General features: G+C 47.4%; 2 protein-coding genes across 3 annotated transcripts in view; one reads left to right on the top strand and one right to left on the bottom strand.

The window, feature by feature from the left end:
- The window catches only part of LOC135898892 (flavin-containing monooxygenase 5-like), a 146,843-nt gene that overhangs the window by 38,922 nt on the left and 89,149 nt on the right, over positions 1-18,772 (bottom strand). The window contains exon 3 of the mRNA XM_070535723.1: positions 7,007-7,183. The gene's annotated coding sequence lies outside the window, so the exon portion shown is untranslated. The remainder of the gene's footprint in view (positions 1-7,006; positions 7,184-18,772) is intronic.
- Positions 1-18,772, top strand: part of LOC139046638 (flavin-containing monooxygenase 5-like) — a 105,951-nt gene that overhangs the window by 6,027 nt on the left and 81,152 nt on the right. The window contains exon 1 of one of the 2 annotated variants that reach the window (XM_070535720.1): positions 14,072-14,214. The exons of the other annotated variant lie outside the window; for it this stretch is intronic. Coding sequence (XP_070391821.1) covers positions 14,189-14,214 — 26 coding nt within the window. The 5' untranslated portion in view covers positions 14,072-14,188. Of the gene's footprint in view, positions 1-14,071; positions 14,215-18,772 lie in introns of those variants that run through there. 2 annotated transcript variants of the gene reach the window in all.

The raw sequence follows: 18,772 nt of genomic DNA on the forward strand, positions 1-18,772 counted from the left end.
CCTAGCTCTTTCCACGAGGGCTCGCTGGTCCTTGAGGGTTGAGCTGGACAGGGCTGCCTCCCATCCTTCCCACGTTGGCTGTTTTATACTTTCTAAGAGACTATTAGCCTGGCAGGCCCATACCATATGGTACAAATCTGCTTTCTGCCCGCAGAATTTACACTCGGCCGAAAAAGATTGTGGCTCAATAGCATGTAGCTTCACTAGGTTATTAAATGACAGGGTTTGTAACCTTCGTAAATGGCATTCTTCTGATTTGTCTAATCCCTTAAATGGGCCCGGGTATTTTCGTCGCGATAAGCGCAAGTGTTGTAATACGTCTGCATAAGTTATTAATGGCACTGGGATGTCCGAGTCTTCGGGGAGGGAGGAAGAGGGACCCCGGGGGAGAAAAGCTCGGGCGGCAGCGTGTGCACGCTCGTTTCCCTCTACACCTTCATGACCTGGCACCCAGACCAGCTCTTTGCGCGAAGCGAAGACCCCAGATTGTTTGAGGATCCTGCAAGCTAGCGGTGCAATTCGGCCCCGCGTGTAATTTCTATAGGCAGTTTGCGAGTCTGTAATGATGTATTCTGAACTTGGATGCGAAGCCGCCATGGCGATCGCCGCCTCTTCCAATTCTGCAATTTCCGCGTGCCGAACAAATAGTCCATTGACCGTCTGCCCTTGATGCACTACCGATATTGTGGAGACTCTTCCCACCGGACCCGCAGCATCCACGAAGAAGGCCCCTCTAATTTAGAATAGATCTGGTTCATCTTCTTGGCTCTTGCCCTCCTCCTTGCTTGATGATATTCTGGGTGCATGTTTTTAGGAAGGGGCAGTGTCGCGAATTTGCCCCTCCACTCTTTCGGAATGTCTTGTCTTGTTGCCGTACAGTAAGGACAGCTGATATTTAGGTCCTCTAGTACCTTGTGTCCTGTTTTCGTTCCTGCCAATCTGGCATATTGACTTAATAGGTGGGCCTCAATTATCTCATCTGTTGTATTGTGCACCCCCAACTGCAATAAGCGCTCTGTAGATGTTTTGACCGACAGTCCTAGTGCCTTCTTATATGCTGTTCTGATCATGACATCGAAATGTTTTAAATCGCACCTCCTCATCCGAAGGTACGGAGCTACGTACACAATTCTGCTGAGTATAAAGGCTTTGACCAACCGAAGAGTGTCGTTCTCCACCATCCCTCTCGTTTTACTGGTGATACGTGTGATCATTCGCATTACTTGTTCGCATGATGTACGGAGTTGAGTAATCATTGCTGCGTTGACACCCTTGTTGTTAACCAGTAGTCCCAGGATACGCACTGTCTCCACTTCAGGGATCGCAGCGTCGTGCACCCTAATTTTGACCGGGGCTTCATCTTCTCGTCTGCGCATGATTAGAAGTGCCGATTTTTCCGGAGAGCAGCGCAGTCCGCACTCCTCAGCATATTTTTGGACTGTCGAAGCAGCCTCTTGGAGCGCCTCTTCCATCTGCCCCAGACTGCCCTTCATCACCCAGACCGTGATGTCATCTGCATAAAGGGCGTGCCGAATTCCTTCTATGCGATCGAGTTGCTCAGGCAAATTTATAAGAGCAATATTGAAGAGCAGAGGGGAGAGGACGGCTCCTTGTGGCGTACCCCTGGTGCCCATAGGGATTGGCTGGGACCTAAAATCTCCGATTTTTACATGAGCCTGTCTGTCTAGTAGGAAGTCTCTGATGTATTCAAAAGTCCTTCTTCCACACTGTGTCTTCCGCAGGTTCTCCAGGATCTTTGAGTGCTTCACATTATCGAAAGCGCCCTTGAGATCTAGGGCTAAGATGGCTCTGCTACTGCGTGTGTTGGGTGGGTCAATAACTTCCATCTTGAGCTGCAGCAGTACGTCTTGCGTGGATAGGCGCTCCCTGAAGGTGTGGGGCATGGTGTGGGGCATGTAATCGTTTTCCTCCAAATACGCTGAAAGTCTGGCATGCACTGCTTTCTCCATCAGCTTGCCGGCACATGACGTGAGTGAAATAGGACGGAGGTTGTTAATATTTACCTCTTTGCCCGGCTTAGGGATAAAGCTGACGTCTGCCGATTTCCACGCCAGGGGCAGCTTGCCAGCTCTCCAACACTCATTGATATAATCCGTCAGCTGGCCTAGCATCTTCTTGTTCATGTTGGCGAGCAAGGCGACTGTAACTTTGTCCTGTCCTGGCGTCGTACCTCTTCTCATGGTTAGTAGCGCCGCCTGTATTTCTTCTACTTCGAAGTCTCTGTCGAGTTCTGGATTATCTTTGCCTTCATACTGCAGCACAGGCTCGTCATCTTTGGTCGTACAGAGGTATTTGCTCGTCAGGGCTGCCACCAGCTGCTCATCCGTACCCTCATAGCCGTGGAGGGCTCTCTTGAGGTTCCGCTGCTGCTCTCCGCTCGTCTTGCTGGGTTCGATGAGGCATCGCAGTAGGCTCCACGTAGACTTGACGCCAAGCCCACCTCTTAATGAGTCGCACTTGATTAGCCAGTTGTTTTTGGCTAAGGTCCACGCGTATTCCTCCGCTTGTCGTGTAATTTCAGCAATCTTGATTTCAAGCTTGCGATTGTGTTTTTGCTTTTTCCACCTTCTGGTGAGGCCTCTCCTGGCCTCCCAGAGGTGGAGAAGGTGGTTGTCGACTGCCGGGACATCCTCTGAGGTGTGTAGCGTTCTCGTCACTTTCTCTCTGGCAGCTAGAAGTGACTCAGCCCATTGCTCATAATCCTCAATAGGCGAGTCGAGCTGAGGACCCTCGAACTCTCGAAAAAGCGACCAATTCGTAAGCCGAGCTTGTCCCCTGTGTTTACGATGCTTGTTGTGGTCTAGGCAAATTCGGAGTATATAATGATCACTGCCTAAGGTTTCGTGCGTATTTTGCCACTCGCAATTTTTAACATTTTTGACTAGCGTTAAATCTGGGCATGTGTCCCTTGAAACGCTATTGCCTATTCTTGTAGGATGCTGCGGGTCCGTCAGAATAGTAAGAGCCATATCCGATATTGCTGCTGCCAGTTTCCTGCCTTTTACGTTTTCGTTGTTGTAACCCCAAAGAAAGCTGTGCGCGTTAAAATCCCCCACTATAATGAGAGGCGCAGTTTTTGCAGCCTGCATTTCTTTTCGAAAAATTTCGTCAAAGACTGCTGTCCTGTGTTTAGGGCGGCTGTATATGTTAAGTACGTACGCCCCTTTACTGGAACGAGTGTTAGGGAGGATACGAATAAACACATGTTCTATTTCAGCATTAAGTTCGAGGTCTACAGTTGAAGCCGTACTGTCTTTATGTACAAGTATGCAAGTCGAAGTGTTAGTTTGATGCGTACTGTACGACCTGAGTTTAACTGCGGCATTAACGTCCTGTAACGCGATTACATCCGGTCTCTCATCTAGACAGTCCACATAGTGTTGCAGAGATTCCCGCTTACGTTTAAAACCCCTGCAGTTCCATTGTAATATTGTTAACTTAGTTTGACGAGCCATATTGCAAACTGAAAGAGGTCAGTCCTTGTTCTTTACTCAGGTCAAGCGCATCATCAGACATAATCTGCCTGGTGCCCATTTTTCCTGTCAATCTGGGTGTCTTAGTGCGCGAGCATTCAGCGAATTCTTGTAACTTACGGTCAATCCTAATCTCGTAAGCATGGAGTTTTGAGAGATGCGGCTCTAACATTTTTTGAATTGTCTGCTCTGTCATTCCTTGTAAGTTCTGCTCAATTTTTTTGCTTAGCGTCTCTTCAATTCTTTCTACGCTAGCCTGTAGGCTTGTTAGCATGCGACATTCCATTTTCTCGATTTCCTCTCGCATGCGCTTTTCCATGCTTTCCATCCATGAACTGAATTTATTTGTAATTGCGTCCACATCTGCGCGTGTGGTACACTTCTCTGTCGAGGGTGCAGCCGCCAACGCTACGCTGCCGCCCGACGCTCCTCGGCCGAATTCTGACATACGAGGGGGTGACTTAGTCGCACTACCTGACGGCAGCGGGGGAGGGTTGTCCTCCTCCATCGCCTGAGCTGAGGGTACCTGAAGTGCTCTAGAGTTTCCTGTATCGTCCGCTGCCGTCTTCTCTCTAAGTTGTTGTATTACTAGTTTGAGCCTTTCGTTCTCAGCCCTAAGTCTCTCATTAGCCAACGTGAGGGGAGGGGAGGCAACCACACTGGCCCAGCTCACCTTGTTGCTGCTCGTTTTGTTCCCGGGACTGTGTTCTGGCTCTGGCCCATCGTGCTTGTCTGCTGGACGACCGCCTCCTTTGGGGCCCCCTCTGAAGGCTCCTGCATGCGGTCGAGGCGAAGGGGTCGCCCCCTGCGTCCGAGCTTGCAGGTCGGGGGCTTCGCTCCCTCCAGCGTTCCTGGAGTGATGTTGCTGACTGGCTTTTCCATGGACGGGCTTCCGCTTGGTCCCAGTTCCAGCACCGCCTCTCCTGTACTTTTGCGTGCACTGAATTGATCCCGTGGCATGAAGGCCCCCGCAAATGAGGCAGCTGGGTTGACACTCGTGGCCCTCTTCTATATCCGTCTCGCCGCAAGCCTGGCATCGACCGGCCTGTGGATTAGGGCAAACATCGGCGCGATGTCCGATCGTGCCGCAGCGGGGACAGGCTGGCGTCGTCTTGCGGTAGAGCCGAACCGGCACAGCTTCGCCCCAATAATAAACGCTGAAAGGCACCCTCCGGCCCTCGAACGTGATCGCTGCTACGTTGGTCTCTCCTAATTTTCGGACTCCTACTACGGGAGCCTCTGGCGAATAAATGGCTTGAGTAATATCCGCTTCAGTGGCTGTGGGATCCACTTGAATAACACCACGGCTTGTGTTGTCCGATGACTTGAGGTAGGCTTGAACCGCTCGGGCCTGTCCTCCGAGTTGGAGCTGTCCGATCGCAAGGACCTGACGAATAAGTTGGGCGTTCTTGATGCCAATAATAATTATATTCTGGTCCCAGGCCGGCCAAATTGCGAGATCCTGCGACGCCCGCGGAATGCCGGCAGCAGCGTACGTTGCTTCCCCGATCTGGTTGCTGCCTTTAAATTGTGCGAGGTTCAGCGTTCCCTTTGGCTTGATGAAGACTACAGCGTCTTCCGCTCCGAATTTCGGCATGACCTGTGGCTTCCAGCGCTTACTTTAAGCGTGCTTGCCAAAAGCCAGAGTGTTGACGTGGCCGTCACTGCCGCCACCGTGGCTGCGTTGATGTTCGGAACGGGCGCGCGTCGAGGTTGCACGCTCCCATTGTTCTAACTTTTTCTGGATGGTATACTCCGTAGTTTCATCAAAAACTGGCGTCTCCGCGGTCGAAAGCTCCATTTCTCACATGCTGTCTGGGTCATAGCCCCGTACGAGAGCCATGGAGGTCGCGTCTGGTGCCGCGTCCGCGGCTACCGCGCCTACGGCGTTCGCGTGGTTGAAGAAGAGAGTCCCGTAGAACTGCCAAAAATTGGCCCACCTGGATAATAACGATGTTCACGGGTTCCTGGTGATTTCACGGATGTAGTCCAACTGGTTTCGGGCGGTGCAGAACAAATTTTTGGCGGCAGGACATGGATTCGATGGAGCCGACGTGAAATGCGTCCACTCTCCTTGACAGCTCGCAGCGCCCCCCGCCGTGAGATGAGAAACTTCCCAGAGTTTTATGACCCGTTTGCAACTGTTCGCTTTGAGCCCTGCATCCAACCTGTTGTGTACGGTTATGCTGCCTAGTTTTACTGTGCTTTATTATTTTTGCCTTGCGTATACATCTACGCTTCCCGCAAATTCATTCACATACGGCTTGCTCAAGCAACAAGCTGGGTATCTGAAGTTAGCAATGCGAACAATTTCCTCTCGATCGCCCTCAACGCGCGCTTCAAGCATAGCTGAAAACAGGCTGCGTTGTGGTGCGCATCAAGAAAAAAAAATCGTCTAATCTTCAGTTTGATGCTTGACGCATTCGACATAAGAGTGCAGTGCGACAGTTCTTCATACACAAGCGCACAAAAAAGAACAAAAGAGGACAACTCTCTTCCTTTATATTAGCGAGGATTATTTTATATACAGTTCGCATCAAAAGCGGCAAATACGAATGCGACAGCTCAAGCTTTCCGCACACTTTGTGAAATTTCTTATTATTATTACTTTTTTTCCTTGAAAACATATAAACATGGAATAGAAAATAAAGAAAAGCGAGCTGGCATTTGTTTATTCACACGGACATTCCCTGTTTCATTCAACTGTATTTAACCAACATGTGTTCAACTTGTTTTATATATTTTACATTTAAATATGCTGTTTCCTACATCCCTCAGCTTGGGAATGTGCCAGTGCCTCATCAGGGACTACTATTATACTCTGCTGCTATACTAAGCGCGAACATAAAACTTCTAACAATATAAGCTATATGAATTGTACGAAGTGTAATATTAAAAAAGTAAATGACAACGGCCACTCGATCAAAGGGGAAAAGACAGAAACTGAGGAAGTGGAAGGCACAGGACAACAAATCACACGCCGACACTAAAGCAAAACGTCCGTATTCTGTAAGTGACCTCTTGTCGTCCGGATTGCGTTTCTTTCTCCAAAAGGCAGAAAGAGAGAGAGAGAGAAAGAACAACTTTAGTGAAAATGCCTGCAGAGTTGGTTAGACTCCCTCCACGCAGGAAGCACAAGCTTTTACCGCGACGCGGCCACTACGTCAGTCTCGTGCATTGTGCTTCAGAAATGCAGAAACAAAAAAAAAATAGAAATACAAAAACAAAAATGCGTTCCTGTATGGCCGATTAATAATTTACACTACGTGAGCTCCTTCAGGCTTCGGTACTATATATAGAGTCCGGTAGGTTGGTGGCCGCGGTAAGTACGTCCTAGGACATTTCTGCTCGATCGCTCTACAGACAGCGTAAACGTAGAGAAGCGCAAACAAATCTCCTCCCTAATGCAAGGTGACAGCCGCTCTTTTTGCGTTCACATTACGGATAGATGAACGACAAGCGGCGTGCCTTAAGCAGGGAATAAGCTAGCTCCCGAAAGTGCACGCACCCACCTCCGTTACTCAGTGGCTTGGATTTCCTGGCGCCGTCATCCCCGCGTCGTCAGATGACCAACGGACTCTCTTCTGCGCCGTGCGCTCCCAGGCCGTTGACCACACGGACCCCACCGGGCTCCTGCGAAGTCCCGTTGCATCGTCGGCCTGATGAGATTCCCTTGCACCTTCCTCTGCCTGGAAAGCAGGCAAGGGGGACAAGTATAAGCACAACACCAAAGTTTCAAAGAGACGGCAGTATAAAATAAAAGAAGAAATGAAGAAAGCATCAGTATGGTGACGTGAGGTGGGAGGGAGAAATTGCGCACTCTCACTTTTCGTGATCGGGTAGTGAAAGTGAGAAAGCGAAAGAGAGAGAAAGTGTACAACTCGAAGGGAGCGCAGACCAAGGCAAAGCGAAAGAAAACAACCGGTGGGAAGTGGAAGGAGGAAGCCGGTGGGAAGGAAGAGACGGGCAGAGTGCGTTGGTAAACAGAGTGCGGCGTGGTATAGTGCCATCGCCCTCGCTGACTTGACCCAAATTTGGGCGGCAGCGGCGGCGGGCCTCCTCGAACACTTTCACCCTTGGCCGCGGCGAGTGGGCCGTTGCAGGAAGGGAGAGCCCCGGACGAACGGTCGGGTCGACACTGACACGCATCGCCCGGCTCGTTCTGCCTGCCAGAGTCGTGGTGTTAAGTTGCGCGCCTCTGTGAACGGTTAGCGCTATCTTTAATTACTGGTATTTGAAATTTCCCGCACGTCTTCCGATCTTGAAAAAAAAAAACGATGTCCCGATGGCAGTGTCAGCAACATACGTGCATCTACAAAACTGCTTGCACGTGGTTTTGAGCAACTTCTTTGTCCCGAAATGTTCTGAGTTTAAGTTGAGTGTTCCGGGAGACTGTGCCAATTTTTTATGATGCTTACAGTGATGAAATAGAGTCGCTTGTACTCCCTTTGGCATTCGACTGCAGATAATCTTTTGGCAGGGAGCCATATTGGTTTCCTCTGCCCATGTCTCCATGGTGTCCGAATCAGTTGCGCTGTAAACTGTCGTTCGCTGCTTCAAAATTGCGAGAACTTCGAAAGTGCCACATTTATTTCATGTGCATCTGGCGTCGCGTGCCACAGTGGTTCGTGACGGGTATGCGTCCGTTTTCAGAACAGTTCTTCAAGTGAAAGGTCGACCTTATCGCAACTACATACTTTCATTTTCGTTCCAGGCACCCACCTACGAGACGTCATAGATTTGCCGTTAGTCCATCCGACTATTTTTTGCATATTGGCACACAATATATTGTGTCTTGTATGTACTGCAGTGTATGCTATATGGAGTTCACCTATATCGAGGCGTGAATTGATGCAAAAGCTATCGACGGTGCTGTGTATCGAGTCTCACAATGTTGCATACGCCAAGCCCATATGCGAGAAACAAAATCAGCATTTGTTTGGCTCCTTTACAGACTTCTTAGCTCTTCCCGTCCGATCATTATATGCGCTTGACGTGTGCCGTAACACTTATGCGGCTTCTGGACCTATTGATAAGTATGTATATATACTTAGTTCTAATTGGAGGCCGTAAACAGCATGAATTGGCGTCGAGGCGTAGATACACATATTATATTCTGTTGCAGAAAGGTTGAACGGACCTTCTAAATTAATACTTGCTAGGAAAGCTACCATTAAATGAATGTGTTCGCCAAGAACAGTGGATGAAGATTATGACTTGCACATAAAACGAGCACTCACGATTTTACCTTTCGTCTCTGTAGAAGTGGAGCTCTTGTCCTCGAGCCGAATTGCATAATATAAGAAAGGTGGAAGACACAGGTTCGGCTAGCAACCACTTGAGATGTTCTTGACAATTTAATTCGGCAACAGAGAATAAAAAGAAGAATGTGTTTACCCTGGTGGTTGAAATGATTCCGGAGACCCCCACTACGCCGTGCCTCATAATCAAATCGTGATTTTTCTACGCAATACCCCATAATTTAGTTAAATAATTCTGACTCTAAAAGCGACCCTGTCACGCGAGGAGACACAACGCGCATATAGGGACACGTGCATTTGTATGTTGGCACAGATTGACTGACGCCCGCTGTGCCGCATAATTTTGAGACACAGTATGCATACGTACATTATGAAAGGGCATTTGATTCAGTAGAGATACCAGCAGTCATAGAGTCATTGCGTAATCAAGGTGTACAGTTTATTACCCCTTACCCTTCCCCCAATGCAGAGTAGCGAACCACAATCTTTTCAGGTTAACCTCTTCTCCCTCCCCGTTTATCTCTCTCTCTCCCCCTCAAGGAGCACGGGAGGCATACGTGCAATCTTGGGAAATATCGACAAAGATTCCACGGCTACGTTGATTACCTACAAGAAAATTTGAAAATTACCTATCAATAAAGGCTTCAGGCAAGGAGACACAATCTCTCCAATAGTATTCACTGCATGCTTAGAGAAAATGAAAAATGAAAGGCCTTAGACGGAAAGCATACTTAGAACAAGTATTCAAGCTATCATACTGGAAAGGCTTAGGAGTGAGGATCAACGGCGCATATCTCAGCAACCTTCGGCTTGCAGATGACATTGTCCGGTTCAGCAACACTCGGGACGAATTACGGCAAACGATTAAAGACTTTAACCAAGAAAGTGTAAGAGTGGGGCTGAAAATCAACATGCAGAAGACAAAGGAAATGTTCAATAGCCTCGCAAGGGAACAGAAATTCATGATCGCTGCCCAGCTATTTAATCACAGTCAATTACTCACAGGAGACCCTGATTATGAGAAGGAAATTTACCCAAGAAAAATAAGTTGGAGTGCATACGGCAGGTACCTCTGGCAGCTTACCAAATCCTGACTGGGAGCTTGCCACTGTCGTTGAAAAGTGTACAATCATTGCATTCTACCGGGGCTAACATATGGGGCAGAAACTTGCATATCAACAAAGCAGCTGTAGAACAAGCAAATTAACGGTGCTCCTTGAATTTCAACTTGTAAGCCTCAACCTCTTGACACGGAATAGTTATAGACATTCACTTGAGGTGTTTCACTGCAAAAGGAAATCACGGGGTGGTGACTTGACCACGCGCCGCGTGCAACTAAGGCAGCCTCACGTTTCACTGTGGATCACACACAATTGCGCTCCTAACACGGACATGTTGCGCCATCTGGTAATCTTGCGGAACTCCGAATGAGGCTAGACAGCCAGCCACCTGCAAAAAGTTTTGTACAGGATTGATTCCCGCAATACGTGGGATCTGCGTATTAAGACATCTTGCAAAACCCAATACGCGTCCACGTGGGGCGTCATCTCTCATATGGAGGTTCGCTTACACTGAAAGCTGTTCGCCCAACAGTGATCCTGCCACAAAGTCTCTCGTCCGATCTCTGTGTATGTGACACATGCAACTTTTCACGTGCACCACTGTTGCAGCGCTGTGGGGGAAAACGGTATTGCTAGCACTGAAAACTATTGACACGCGCTATGAATCGGACAGACAAAACGTGACGTACTTCTACAAAATATCGCAGTGAGCGATACTGCCTCGGTCTCGTCACACAGAATTCGGGACAAACTTAGTGGTACTACAATGAAGCCGAGAGTGTGTGCTACCTGTGCACCTTCTCGGGAAACCATGCCAGTTACTCTGTATATAGTGATCTCAACGGCATTTTACAGAGAAGCTGTTAAAGGTAGCTTCGCAGTCGTTTTCGTGCGCTGAATGCGGGCGTGGGGTGGCGTGCTCACTAGCGATCAGCAACGTGACCTGATTTAAAGTGCCATATGATTGATTTGAAAAGTGATTATGAATGACTATTAAATAAAGGTTAGCTTGCGTACACAAATGAGAACACCTTATTAGCGCGATTTTATTATTATTATTATTATTATTATTATTATTATTATTATTATTATTATTATTATTATTATTATTATTATTATTATTATTATTATTATTATTATTATTATTATCATCATCATCTGTTGCTTTAGCCACTAATTTGTACTTTTTCTTTCTCACGTCTTGTGTTACCGGCTCCCAGTTGGATATCAGCTAGGCGTTTGTACTGTTGCGGTGGTAAAGAGCAGCTAACAACACAGCCTCCGTGGTATCCCCGAAGCGGCCGTATATATGACCAGGGCGTCGGTGATGAACCATCATAAAAGCCGCCAACAAACATCCCTAGTACTCCTGACGAAGAGTGTAAAGACTTGCTTACACACTGCTTCGCTGCCTTTGGTGCATGAGTTGTTCAGATTGACTTATATCTGCGAAAGGTTCTTTTTTTTATGAATATCGCTCCAAACATTGCTCAAAACTCTTATAAAGCTCTCGAGATGTTTCAACAGCACCCTATACATATTTCAGCGAAGCATCTGTAATGCAACGTGCAGGTGGCGCGATTTGTCCCTCTCCGTCGGAGTCACTGTCGTATACGGTCTCTCGTTTTTGCAACTCGGATATTTAGGTTTCCTTCCCTGTGCATGGTCCCGTCGCGTCCGCCTAGAAAAGCCCACTGCAGATTACCTTGACAGCGACAAAATATTTCTGCACGAGTAATGTGCGACGGCATGTTGTCACACCATGGAGACTCGATGACGCACGAAAATCGAGCGCGAGAGACACTGGAATTCGGGAAGCAACGACCCTGCTTTAAGGTGACGAAAGTCCTATATCCTGCCGCAGACGCCGCAAAGCAAGCGGCCCGTCGTCTGCTGGCTTCGCCTGTACATCACGCCATCTTCCGGTTGCACTCGGAGACAGCATTTCCCTCTCTGTTACCAGCCAAGAGCAGTTTGCGAGGAATAGGCATTCATGTATACATTGTGCCTTCTCGCGTAATTTCGCAAAGGCCTGTCTTGCGCAACATCATTGTGCGAGTGATCGATGTTCGTGAAGGACGTCGAGGTTGCACGGTGGCTCACTTGGCGGCAGGACCTGTGTCTTGTTGCGCTGCCGCGGCTTATGAACCAGCGAAATGCTAGTGTTCTCGGACCTGGATGAATGCCCACGAAACAGAGCCGCCGAACCGCACACGTCGACGTAAAAGCATCGGAACGAGCAGGCATGACCATTCTTGCTCCATACACAAGCGCAATGACATCGCTCTGAAGAGGCGTCGTCACAAGCTGCGACCGTAATAAGGGAGTCGTAGTCGAGAGGACGCCCTCGACTTCTCTGAATATTTCAGTCTTGCCCTGCTACCACCTCCAGGTAGCAGACAATCGGATGGTATGAATCGGTGCACAAAGAAATAAGTGCTATGAATTTACGTGCCGAAACTACAACGTAGTGGGAGGCTAAGGATTAATTTTGAACACCTTTCCATAACGTGCACATAAAACTAAGTACATGAGCGTTCCTGAATTTCGCCCCCATCAAAATGCGGCCACCACGACCGGGATCGAACTGGCGACCTCGAGTTCAGCAGCGCAAAGCGGTGCTTCAAATTCTATGCACTGTAAAAAAAACTTTTTTCTAAAAAGATCGCCTGACCACGTTCAGAGATCTCACCCAACACTACAGACTCCAAAGACGCACATTCCCGCCACCACACGACAAGTTAAACAGGAATGAGGCCGTAACTTTACGCTTTCTCCAGACGCACAGCTACCCTAGCCCGCGTCCTACATCACTTCTACCCAGGTTTATATCCAACAGATGCCTGTAAAGCTTGCGGACAGCGAGCAACGCTGCGACATATGCTCTGGGAATGCGCCGGCAACCACGGTAATGGGACCACATCCGTTCGCGACGCGTCCGTAATCGCGGCCGTTACCACAGTACGGGAAGCCTCGAGCTCGCTTCTTCCCGACGCCGCCCCGGCTGCGGGGCCCGCCGGGGACCTTCTCCATCGGCGTCGCCGCCGCTGGGAGGCGGCTCTCAAAAGTTCAGAGTTGGCAGACCAACTCTGGGCCGTCGGCAAGGCAAAGATGCCGCCCGAGTCCAAGGACTTGGAGCCGCCACCTGAGGCCACCACAACGAAATTGCCGGCCATTCATTAATAAAGTTTCTTCTCTCTCTCTTCTAAAAAGAGAAGGGGACGAAAATTTGATTAACAAGCCTTATTCTTTTCTTCTGGTTTTCACATGTTCTTTAATTTTATTAACATTTTATGCTGATTGCTTTCCCGTCATTTTACAGAAAATTCTGTTACACAATTTACTCTCTTATGGGAGTAACTTTTACTCTCCTCATGACTGCATCTTTCATGTAGTCGAAAGCTGAGATGTGGTTGTGCAGATAAGCACACTGTATATAACATCTCAGATCTGACAAGACACTCGGGGACAAGATAACTGTGACTACGCGACACCATCTAAGCATCAATTCTATCAGCTTATATATATAGCGATGCTCTGAGTGGCATGACTCTTTGTGAGGGCAGCTGTATCTTTTTTTAGAAATTGAGGCCAACTAGCTGGCTCGCGCATACAATATATATCTACATACCCTGACGTGGCTGATGTAGCTCCACACATATGTTAATTGATGATAAAAAGAGACGAACACATGTCATTTTGCCGACAGTACTGTCGACAATTTGTTTCCATCACGGTATAAGGATTAATTACATTATGGTAAATTCAAACTGTCGTTCAGCATAAATGCGAAAGAATCGTTTTCTAAAGAACGAAATCTAGGTTGCTGTTGTTTTCCCATTGAAATCTTCCTATACTAAAAATACACGCTTTTCATTTTTTTTAATCTTTTTTTTCACATTTATTGTTTACAGTGTGCACATGTTAGACTAAATGCGAGAACTGCGCATGAGCACCTCAACAGAGAAGACGGCGATATACCGGACTGCCGCGTAAAATTTTGAGATTCGTGTCAGTGCCGCCAGGCATGCAGTCCGAGCTAACTCTGCCTGCATCGGTCGGTGCATAGCAATCGACACGCTGTAGCACGATAATGGGACGCTATAGTTAAATGTGCAGCTAGCGTCAATCGATAACCAGTGCGATAATGCGATAGTGATGATACGAGCGGAAATGGCTCTGACCCGCTGTATGTAAAGAGGCTTCGTGGACAGCGCTTGAGCTTGCTTGTCTGTGAAGGCTCCCTAGCGGTGTAGCTTGCGGGGTGCCTCTCGACGGCTGCTGAAGAAATTACTTCCAGTGACACGAGGCGACACGAGGCTCTGGTGTGCGCGCTCTGTATTCCCAGCTGACAGCATTACCGGAAGAGGATATGAAGCTTTCCTTGTCTCGTACCAGGTACATATTGCAAACGTTGTAATCTAGAAAATATTTTAGATTGCAATTTTGGAAAGGAACCTTCGTTTCTCATGGCATGGATAGCTTCTACCTAGAGGATAAATGTGTTGTTAAATGTTCACATTGCTTCTAACATTCCTCTGCAAGTTTTTTTACAGTGAAGGCGTTAGTACGACTAGCAGCACCCAAAAACGTTGTAGTGTGTTTTCACACTCTCCTAGGAGACTATATATTTTACGGAGCTTATATTTAGAGAGCATGTGGGAAATGTTAGGAGTGATGCGCAGAAAAAGAAAATTGAAGTGTGCGGGTTAAACATGGGCTAAATGAAAATTGCTGAACCCTCGAGGACTCTTTTCGTTTTTCTTTTTCGTCTATTTAAAGGCGCTATTGAACGGCTCACAAAGTTTCCTCGCTGCCCTTAGAAAACCAAATTAGGTGACAATTCAATATATTCATAGAATCGGGGCCCCGTTACGTGACGCGTACCGAAAGTATTTGTAGAAAATTACTTATACAAGCACTCCAGAGCTTTAGAAACGAATCGAGCAGGAAGTTTGTCCGATGTCGTGAAGTAACTCAACGTGCCACAGAACTATCATTTTAAGGCAATAGGAGAAACCTTATGCGTGATAGATGAGCAAAGCTTCAAAAACGTCCGTTAATTACAACCTTTGTAAAAAAAAGTTCATTAAGAAAATGGTCGAAAGTGCTATATGGCCGTTCTCAGCTCGTTTCCCAGTGTCCCGAGGGAACTGTACGTCACAGCGAGCTTATATGTGGTGAAAATGTGGGCACCTTAAATTCGTTATTTGGCGAAACTTCAGCGTTTCTGGCTTATTTGTAAGCTTTAGGAATAATTACTGAACCCTCCTTTTCTCCCGGTTTCATGCGTTATATACAAGTTCATGGTCGGTTTGCCCAGTGGCAGTGATGAATTTAAAAAAGTACCTTATCTATAGTTGATGAAAATACGACGAATTTGAGGAGTAATGAGCACACGAAGTACAAGATGTGTGTTTGTTATGTACAGTCTTTGCAGTAAAATACGTATTCAAGCGCCCTGGAGCGTCATATGTGCGTCACAAATGGCTCAGAATTTAGCCTGCTTTCCTCAGAGGAATGTAATTGTCACCAAGATTAAATTTGGTGAAAATGGGGGTAAAATTTTGGCCAATGAGCATGGGAAGGTCAACGTGTGTTGTTAAATAACTTGGAAGAAAAATGCCTTTAACAAGTATTTGAGTGCATGAGTCGGGCGTCAATCGCAGTGTTTCCCAAAATTCACCGTCCTAAGGTAATTGTACATTACACCAAGAGAGAGAGAAAGGCAAAGGAAAGACAGGGAGGTTAACCAGAGATTATCTCCGGTTGGCTACCCTATACAGGGGGAGGGGCAAAGGGTGCGATAGTTGAGAGAGAAAAAAATTTTAAAATGGGGAAAAATTATGGTAAAAGAACATATACACAAACACGCACACGTGATACACACGAACTGTTTCTGTGGGGACTGTCACGCAGCCTGCAAAGGCGTTCCTACTGTTGCGTATAGTGTCACACTACAATCCTACGTCACACAGTGTACAATGAGTACAACATGTTCGCATTCAATGGAAATGGGGGCCATATTAGGCGTGATGCGTTGGAAAAGTTTGACGTTTCTGGCTTAATTATAGTATCGTTACAAGTAATTACTGAATACTCGTTTTCTACTTATCTTCCCGCATTCTGCGAGACCCGTTTACCTGATGCCTTCGGGGTCGAGAAACTTGGTCTTTATTTGCTGAAAATAAGGGGCAATGTATGGTTAAATTTGTATTATTGTGAAATTAGTGGCAAGATATAAGTAACGTGTATTATAGCTCTGCACTGGCTCGGGCCTAACAGAAAGCCTGGGCGAGACCCGGCCCTGAGGCCAAGCTTCACTCTAAACATTTACACCCTTTGGGTTGTACTTTGTCCGCAAGCAATAATCGTCATCTGTCTTGGCCGCATTTCCTTTCTTTAACACTGCGAGCCCGATGCTTCCTAGTCACGAACGGCTTGTGCGTTATCAGCTTGATAAATCATTCTCGACAGGAAAGTAGCGAGCGCCGAGTTTTCAAGAGAGGAAACGCAAGCAAGGCAGATGACGATTATCGGTTTTGGGACAAGATAAGCCCCAAAGAGTGTAAACTCTTTTTAGAGTATTGGGCCGGATGAGCACGATTCTGATGTGGTTCGATTCTCACTACACCGCTGGGCGCCCAGCGGTTCGTCGAAAATGGGCACACGCGTTACCCCGCCCTGGTGTTCGGTTGTCTTTCGCGGTGATAGCTTGGCAAGGTGTCTGCGCCCTTGAAATTCCGTCTAAACCATCGAGAGCACAAACACGCGAGGCTGGTGTTGTATATTAAGGAATGCACGGATACATACTCTAACCCAAGCCGCCGGCCAGCTGGCGTTCCGTGCATGTGCGTGCGTGCTCGCGCCTCGAAATTATCTTAAACTGCACCGATAGCGCAATTACGTTTGTATGTATGTATATATGAATGTATGTATAATTCTGTTCTGTACTTGCAGTGTAAATACATGTGTTGTGTGTTTTGGCTGTTCAAAATATCTTACTTTATAAATGCACATGCGTACTGAACTCATGCACAAAACTTTGCGATTCATGTACTGTTGGGCTGTATAGTTTTTTATTCATCCGGCGTTCTACTGAAAGTCATATTTTGTGCCACTATTCTCACTTTTTACGCAAATTTCTTTACTTTGCCAAGTGACAAGGAGTAGCCGGTGCCGCTATAAAGGCCCAACCTCTCCTAATATTAATTTCAATAAAAAAAAGAAGGGTGGGGCATAGCGCACTGTCCCGTACTTTCTGTCTACGCCCATGTGTACTTCGCGCAGAAGTGTACATGAGTACATGATGACGTACCAACTAGTCTAACAGTCTGTCCTTTTGTATGTGTGTGTGCCGTTATTTTGTGAATATATCTTGCATAAAACCCGCGTCACTGAAGTAACACTTTTCCGCCAATATATGTTTTGTACGACTTATGCGCTCTACAACAGCTGTACATTACAAAGTGACGTAATTTCGTTATCTCTTAATTTAGCAATTAACTGAAATCTAGCGATTCCCGTTGATTTGTTTTCATTACATCAAGGAATTTGGGAAACGGCCTAAATTGCAGTTCTTCTCCCATCAGTCACCACTTCAACTTCACCTCTTAGATACAATAAAGTTCATTCGAATCGGCTTAATCGAGATGCTGCTTAGATGTCATGCGTTCCACACGTATTTGAAGAGGAAAACCTGGGTGTAGAGTGCAATATTGATCGTCCGGGTTCCACGTCGTAGCTGAACAGGTTACGAGATGCTGTTGATTGATTTCAAGTGCCCGTCATTCGTTAATATCTTAGCGCAGAAGCGTTTCTGCATTGTAGCACAACCTGGTCGCAGCGGCCCGGGATTCAAACCCGCGACATCGCACTCGGCAGCAGAACGCGCGCCATAGCCGCGCAGACAGCACGGCGTGAACGCGACAAAGGAACGTGCCGTTTTCTTGGGACCGAAAGTCACGATTATTTTTTACGCGCAAAGCGTATACATTGCGCCGTCTGCGAAATGGGAGAGATTAAGTCGGAGGCCGCGGAGCTGGAAGAGCGAAGCGAGCGCCGGGGGATGAGGGCACATAGAGGTGGAGAGGAGAAGCGCACGCTAGGAAAGGCACAGAGGCACAAAGTGCTCGGTGGAGTGGGGAGAAGGAAAGAGGCAGAGAGTCGCGGAGGAGGAGAAAGGCGGAGGCGCGCTAGGTTCACGTCTTCTGGCAGTTGCTACGGGCCCTGTGTGCGCCGTGGATGTACCGGGTTCGCTTGGCAATCGAGAGACCGAGCGAGCAGGACCGAGCAGCAAAGCAAGAGGTGGCATGCGGGCCGAGCATGAGTCAACCGACCCCGAAGTCGTGGGCAAGCACCGGGCATCTGCTGAACAAGACCGGCAAAGTGCGCGAGTTAGGCGTGCTTACAGTGGCTTCGACCTTTTCTAATGGCGCTTAACACTATACAAAAATAAAAAAAACGGACATCTAACCTACAGAATAAAAATAAGCCTTAGAAAACGCCAATATTTACACACAATCAAAGCATTTCTAAAGCATTCTACGCGTAATGCACAAAAAGGCAACACCTTCCATGCGAATGCACGTGACCCGCGTTCACGAAATGAAACCAAAGTATACTTTTAAACTGACACGCGAGGTCTTCGAGTCTTCTGTTACAGTGAAGACAACAAACACGCATGTGAGCCAAGCTTCCCTGATTTTGCACGGTAGTGAGCTGGATATCTTGCAGTCCGTTTGGGCAGGAATTCTAACTTAAGGAAGGCGATTTTTTGTATGTAGTCTCTGCTTTCGTCCTAGCCGCTTACAACCTATTCTTTCGGCTTGCGCATTGCAGGTCAGCCCCTGTTCCCCCCCCCCCCACACACACACACATACTTTATATCCATCTATTCGTTCATTTATTTACCGAAATTCTTTCAGTTGATAGTACGCAATCGAGTTATTTAAGT

The sequence above is a fragment of the Dermacentor albipictus genome, chromosome 3, assembly GCF_038994185.2.
Source record: "Dermacentor albipictus isolate Rhodes 1998 colony chromosome 3, USDA_Dalb.pri_finalv2, whole genome shotgun sequence".
NCBI lineage: Eukaryota > Metazoa > Arthropoda > Arachnida > Ixodida > Ixodidae > Dermacentor > Dermacentor albipictus.